At 40.3% G+C, this 7,031-nt stretch overlaps 1 protein-coding gene across 1 annotated transcript; it reads right to left on the bottom strand.

Moving 5' to 3' along the window:
• Nucleotides 1–2,086: 2,086 nt before the first annotated feature.
• LOC120045603 (epithelial cell adhesion molecule-like) lies at nucleotides 2,087–5,487 on the bottom strand. Its single transcript, XM_038990506.1, has 7 exons — nucleotides 5,094–5,487; nucleotides 4,096–4,197; nucleotides 3,632–3,890; nucleotides 3,339–3,404; nucleotides 3,068–3,230; nucleotides 2,674–2,913; nucleotides 2,087–2,476 (listed from the first exon to the last, which is right to left on the bottom strand). Exons 1-7 carry the CDS (start codon nucleotides 5,149–5,151, stop codon nucleotides 2,453–2,455), a joined length of 912 nt encoding a protein of 303 aa, XP_038846434.1. The 5' UTR covers nucleotides 5,152–5,487; the 3' UTR covers nucleotides 2,087–2,452.
• Nucleotides 5,488–7,031: the final 1,544 nt, after the last annotated feature.

Genomic DNA, 7,031 nt, shown 5'->3' with positions numbered 1-7,031 from the left:
CAGTTGACAAGTTCCCTCAGAGGACAGGAATTTTAAACCAAAGCATGACTCATTTATTCAATTTTGAATAACTGGAAAGCATATTTCTAGATCAGTATGATAATTTATTAGAACCTGAATCCATTTTAAACTGCTTGTTTCCTATGTGAGTTCTTGATGTATGTCATTCCCAAATACAAGCTTATAATGCACCATCGAGAGCATTCTGACCAGTTACATCTCCACTTGGTATGGAAACTGCTCGGAATCTGACCGTAAAGCGCTACAGAGGGTAGTGCGTACTGGGGTCAAGCTTCCTACCATCCAGGACCTATACACAAGGCGGTGTCAGGAAGGCCCAAAAAATTGTCAAAGACTCCAGTCACCCAAGTCATAGACTGTTCTCTGCTACCGCACGGCAGTCGGTACCGGAGCTCCAAGTCTAGGACCAAAAGGCACTTTAACTTCCCCTGATAGGCTGTTCTGTGGTTGATGCTGTGGAGCTTAATAGGGCCTGCCGGGAACTGACACACCCTCAGGTACGCAGGAGGAAAGGGGACATACAACACCCAAACCTGTCTAAACTAGTTAGAGGCACTTTGTGTTGCTTATGGGAGGCGGGAAACTATGAGATAAAAGGAGAAGAGTTTGAAAGGGGAACATAGGCAAAGCAATTGGTAATGACTATTGAAAATGCCTATTTATTCCTTGATAAAGCTATTTTTGTATATGTGTGTATTTTAGTTCTTATTTAAAGAAAAAAGAGAAACTCCAGTAAGAAAGTCCTTTGTCATTAATGTACCAAATGTATGATGAGTGATTTTACAGTAAGGTGTCCGATTCATTGGTCCAATAATGTAACACTTACAAAGACTTATCCCAAAATGCTACCTACTTGTAGTTGTACTGCTTGTAAAAATTTCCAGAACCAAACACCAAACTAAACAATGTGAGCAAGCTGGGACAGGTTATCCGTTGATAGCTTCTGGTGTTAATGTGGTAATGACCGCCTGTCTGGTACCTTTCAAATACAATACTGTTTAAAAATGTGAATCTTAACCTGACAATATGGCTTATAATCTTTCTCTGTATAACTGCTGATATATAAACTATTAACCAGTCTCGCTACAGAACTCCACTGATGTGCTATGACCTTGTATTTTGACTTAACTTTCTAACACTAAGGGCCTTATATACAGGTTACCATCCTCTCTATAGACTTGAGTATTATGATGACCTCAACTTGACAAACAGGTTTGACGTAGCGCCAAATGGTTTCAGAGCAGACGTTGACTAACCACATCCACTCACGAAATAGGTGTGGTCATAGTATCTACACGCAGGCCCTTCTGTCAACTGACATGAACATGCATTCTCAAAAAGTAATTTTAGTTCACATGAACAAGCTCAGTGAGATCTTTCATTAAAAATCCCCACATTCAAGATCTGTAATTAATCTACATGAAAAATACATACATTAGAAAGCCTCCTAAACATAATGATCCCATGACCGTAAGGGCCATGAAGACACTCAGTAGCATTTCCAGAGTATCGCAGATACTGAACATGTGACCGGAGGTGAACACACCCTAGTCTTTTCACCAGCATATCCAAATGGAGTACATTGGTTTGGCGTGTTAAAACCGGTTCTGAAGTATACATTGTGTTTCCACCCGGGATCAAGTCAAGAGTTGTGTAACTAGGCATGTCATGGAGTGAAGTGCACTGTTGGAGCTAGGAACACAAGCATTTAGCTACATCTGCTAAATGTTTGTGACCAAATAAAATGAGTTACAATACATGGATACGTATCACTCAAGACCAATACTAGCCATAAACTTGTTTAGGGGTGACCATGTTAAGTTTAGATATGTTTTAGACTTGGTTTGAGTATATTCCTCATTAGTTGGCTGGGAAACAAAGTAATTTCATGCCAATTGTTCCCCTCCCCCATTAGTTTGACTCTGCACAGTAATTTTCCATTGAGACACCTTAATAAGGTACACCTGGCTCTAATGCTGAACACCATTAAACTCAGTCTAAGAACCCCCTTGTCATTCTAGAGGCAAATAAATCGATTGTAACAAAATTGTAAGGCAAAGCAAAATATATTTTAAAACACTTTATTAATAACAATCCATCAAAACACAATGCATATATGAAACTGTACAGTCTGCAGCATTCAGACTTCATTTAATAAAAACATTGATGCATTTAAATCAACCTGGACATGTATCCTGTGTTTCTGAAGCACTGTAGCTTTGCCATTTTACAGACGTTAGGATTTAAAATAACAGTTTATATACAAAGATGCTTGTGGTAGTAACAGTGCCAAATAAAAAGTCCAGTCCTTTACAAACGGCATCCCTCAAGTAACAATATTAAAAACAGCACAATTGCAAACAATGTTTTGTTAAAGGGCTATATACAAGCTGTTAATATTCCAGCGTAGAACGGACTGGTGAAGGATTGTCTACAGGGCCTCCATCTCTCTGGGCTGAAAGGGAAAGCAACCAAACAAAACATTAGGCATCATGGGGCAATTGGTTTTTCAATGTGCCAGTATGGTTTTCAATTTGGAGAATGTCCTTACTATATACATAAAACCATGACCACAACAGGAACAGCTTATAGACGCAGTGTTTCAAATGCTTCTTTAACCTCATTATCAGAGGAACATGTTGGCCCACTCACCTCCGCCTTGCTGTACTTCTGCTCTCGCTTCCTCGCAAAGAAAAGGACCAGCAGTCCGGCGACCACGGCCAGGATGACCACCACGATGACTGCGATAATGCCCCCGGTCAGCCTCTTCATGGTGAAGGTGGGGGCCTCCTCATCCACATAGTACACCAAGATGTTCTCCATCTCCAGCTTCTGACCGTCCACACTGGGTGCAAACTTTTCTTGGTTGGCGAACAGGGGCAGCACCTTGACCTGGGAATAACATGGAATATTCACAGGTCAAGTAATCTGGGTTTTGATTTTAATATGTTTCATTTAACTGAGATCAGAAGACATATGCCAAGGGAGACCATGATATGCGTCACTGAAGTGACGCAGCAAAGGGAGGGGAGAGGTCATGACTTACGTCTTTCTCCATGTAGTAGGCCATACGCGATAGGTCGGCTTTGCGGTCTCCCTTCGCCTTCTGGACATCGACGATGATCAGGCGAGCATCGGGGTCATACTCCACCTCCTTCACAAGGGTCTTGTCAAAGCTGTAACGGGTCTCGATGGCATTTGCAATGGCACTGCAGGAGGACAAAGTTCAGTGAGTAGTTTCATGCACGTGTTAATATTATAGCACTTGTGAAATGTTAAGTTGACACGAATACCATGAAACGGACATAAATACTTACGCCTGCAACTTATTTACATCCACGGCTTTGCTCACTTCCTTGTGCTTGAGCTCCAGGCGAACCCAACTGGAGGAGAGAGGGACAGGGTTAGATTTCAATACCCACTACAATTGCCTAGTCATCAGAATTTAGATTCAGCCTATCACTTACCTTTTCTTAATCATCCTGAAATTATGTTTCACTAGCATAATACGTGTGCTCAGTCTGTACACCAATTAAAGCTGAAGCCACATCCTGCATGAATGATGGCAACCCATGATTCTTAATCTAAATACACATGATATAAAACTTACTAGGTCTCCACGAGCTTCTCACACTTGAGGTTCTTGTCTCCCTTGTCGGTTCTGCGCACGCCAGCACTGTTGACACACCAACACTCCTCAGTGTTGTTGCACTGTTTGGCATGGAAGGCACCAGTGGCCTCACAGACCGGGTCATAGATACCATCATTGTCCACGAAGGCGGTCTCGACTGGCTTTCCTCCAGTACGAGTGGACAGGTTGTTCTTAGCACGGTACATCTCTGCCTTCATCAGGTAGCATTTGGGGATCACTAACAGAGGGATAAGAGACCTTAAGAATCATTCATAGGCAAAATAACACTGGATGAGAACAAGTCACACCAGTCCCAGAAAAGTTAACCCACAAACCCCTTTTTAAAAATGGATGTAGGCTAGTTGTAATATTTATAACAGGAAGTATTATTTTTCCCAAATGAGATTAATGTTGCTTGACATAGTAATGAGAGAGGTACTTGCATGTAGAGCAGTTCAGGTTTTGTTGTATACCAGCGTCAACCATAATGCTACATTGGCAAGGGGTGCCATCACATGTAGCCCACTTCATACTTTCACATTTGCCTGTGGAAGACAAATTAAACATGAGGCTAGTCTGAAATACACAATTGGTACAGCCTGAAACGAATACTTGCAAAGTCGTGTACATTTCTTTACAAGCCAGAACGTTTTTTGTTTTTTTTTGTTTTTTTACATTTAAAAAAGTATGAGATGGTTTTCTGTGCGGTTTGTCCAACAGCTGCCCGATATGAGGCGAAATATCCACACGAAAGTATTGTTTACCCGACTTTTTAGAGACCCGGTAGGTAGCGGTTATATGGTTCGGTACCGAGGTAAAGTTAGGAACATTTACACGACTTCAAACATTCGTTTTAGGCTGTATATACCAATTAAATTGTGTATTACAGCCCGACTAATCAGACTACCATGAGGCCAACAACAGGTGATGTAATGGAGTAACAAATAGCCATGTTTATTAGAGCGGAAGCAGTTAAAAACAAGTCCCAAAGGAATTCCCATGGAGGGTGTAGGCCTACAGGTAACGTTAGAGAGCTCGAACTGGGCGTTGGTTACACAGAACAATACCTTCCCGACCCCCCACTCTTTAACGCACCGAAACTAGTCTTGGAGTATAACTATGTCCAATGTATAAAGAAAACATACAATTGTGTAACATGCAACGTCATTGTAATATTTTGCCCATAAACAATTGGTTTATCATACCGAAAAGCTTGATTTGGGCTGGCTGTCTAGGGCTAGGCAGCGAAACGCAGAGGTCAATACAAAAAAAGTTAACTTGTTAGCTATCAATTTTGGGACCGATTGCCTCCAACTATCAAAATTGGCTAGAGATTATGGTTACTTTCTTAAACATTTTAAAATGTGTCTTCTCATAAAAAAAACAACTAAATGCTAATAAATATTTCCCTTGTTAAAATGCCTAAATTAAATCAACTTACATTGAGCTGAGGCACCCACTGCGAAAGTCGCAAGAAGAAGTGCAATCCAAATCGTCATGGTAGAAACCTTGAGAACAAATTAAATGTCCTTAGTAAGCGTTGTGACCGTCCAGCACAAAGCACCAAAATGGAGTAAACACCTGAGCGACAGAAGGGTCCTTTTCTTTCCACGGGTGCGGCTCGTCCAACCAGTTGAGATGAACTCCAATGAGATCTTGTTCACCAAACAAGCACGGATACGGATTGGTGAGCAATGGTGTGTGTAATTCCTTAACAAGTTCGATATCACCTGTGAAAACACTTAAGCCATCGAATTTATAAAATGTAATACTGTATCTGATACTGACAGGTGTAGTTGAAAAATACTTTGATTTCTAAGAACAGAGTCAGTCTCATGACGTCGGCTAATTTAAATAATGAGGACGGTGTGTGGCGTTTTACCTGACTCGCCTTTTTTCCCGTCATTACCATAGGAAACAAGCTCTCTCTCTCTCTCTCAATTCAAAGAGGCTTTATTGGCATGGGAAATATTTGTTTTATTGTCAGCAATGTACAGTGTTTTAGCAATGTGCAAATAGTTATAGTAGGAATAGTGGGGGAAGATAAATCATGGTTTCCAAAACTTGGTCTTTGGGACCCCAATGGGGTGCACATTTTGCCTTTTGCCCTAGTATTACACAGCTGATTCAAACAATCACCTAATCAATCTTTCTTCTCTTGAGAGCCATGTCTGGTATGTTGACCTCTCTCAATATCAAGGCTATGCTCACTGAGTCTGTACATAGTATCTCTCTCTTGTGTATGTGTGACGTAAACATATGTTTCCCATGGCAATAAAGCCCTTTGAATTTAATTAAGAGAGAACGATAGAAAGAGGGTGAGAAAGATGGAGAACAATATAATTTAGAAAATACAAACATTTATATAATTAAACTACTGCCAATGAGTTTTTCTCGGATCCCAAAATTGAGATCCGAACCGAATTCGTTAAATTCATACCTGACCCCAACTGGATCCGGTCTTTAAAAAAAAAAAATGTATATCCAAGGTGGACCAGATCCGACCCAAAACATGTCTGAGCTGAGAGAGAATTAGATCCAAATGGGGGTGGGTCTGTATCGCATAAAATGCAGATTTATTGCCTCGCAAGCCAGCGAAATAGTTTTTACTTGTCTGACAGTAAACTTTAACTGTGCATTTTCAGTTGTATTTAAAATGATTTATTTGTGCTCTACAGCTTTGCATTTTCATAATGACATCCCAATAGTTAGATGTAGAACGTTGAGGTTTTCAGAAATGTTTGCCTTGTTTCTGTTGACCAAATATTTTAGTAGGATTTCTTTTTTTATGTGCCTGACTGCAAGCATGCTGCAAATAGTTAACTTTTGTCTCTAACCTAATATTCCGCAGGCCTATTCTTTTACTGAGCAACATTACAATCTATCCTATTTAACTGTTTTGATCAACATTGATTTAGACTAAAGGTAGGCTATAGCCTGTTTGACCAATTCAAAATCAAATTTGAATAGGCTATGGAAGGATTGCGTCTCCCATCTGCATTCCTGTGTCATTTTCAACAATTGGGATTTGTAGGTCTAAGGTTAGTAGACTATTCCCGCTATGACAAAGCTATAATTGGATGTAGAATATTGAGTTTATCAGAGATCGGTTCATTTGTTTCTGTTGACTGAATATGAGATTAGAAGACTTTTATTTTGTGAGTTTAGGATACTAGTGAGTGTTGTGTGTTAGACATATTTTGGTAGGTTTTAACTCAGGTCTAACTCAATATAATAATCGAATATGTTTTGTTCTAAATGAAATGTTTAGGCCTACAGAATCAGCCTATACAGCCTGAGGTTGTTTTGGTTGCGGGTTTGACAGAAAAGTCATCCACGCCACAGCTGTGTAGGTCTACTGTCCAAGAGAGTTAATAAA

This window comes from Salvelinus namaycush, chromosome 4 (genome assembly GCF_016432855.1).
Source record: "Salvelinus namaycush isolate Seneca chromosome 4, SaNama_1.0, whole genome shotgun sequence".
NCBI classification, from domain to species: domain Eukaryota; kingdom Metazoa; phylum Chordata; class Actinopteri; order Salmoniformes; family Salmonidae; genus Salvelinus; species Salvelinus namaycush.
The sequence above is the reverse complement of the archived record's forward strand: the minus strand, read 5'-3'. Positions and strand labels throughout refer to the sequence as shown.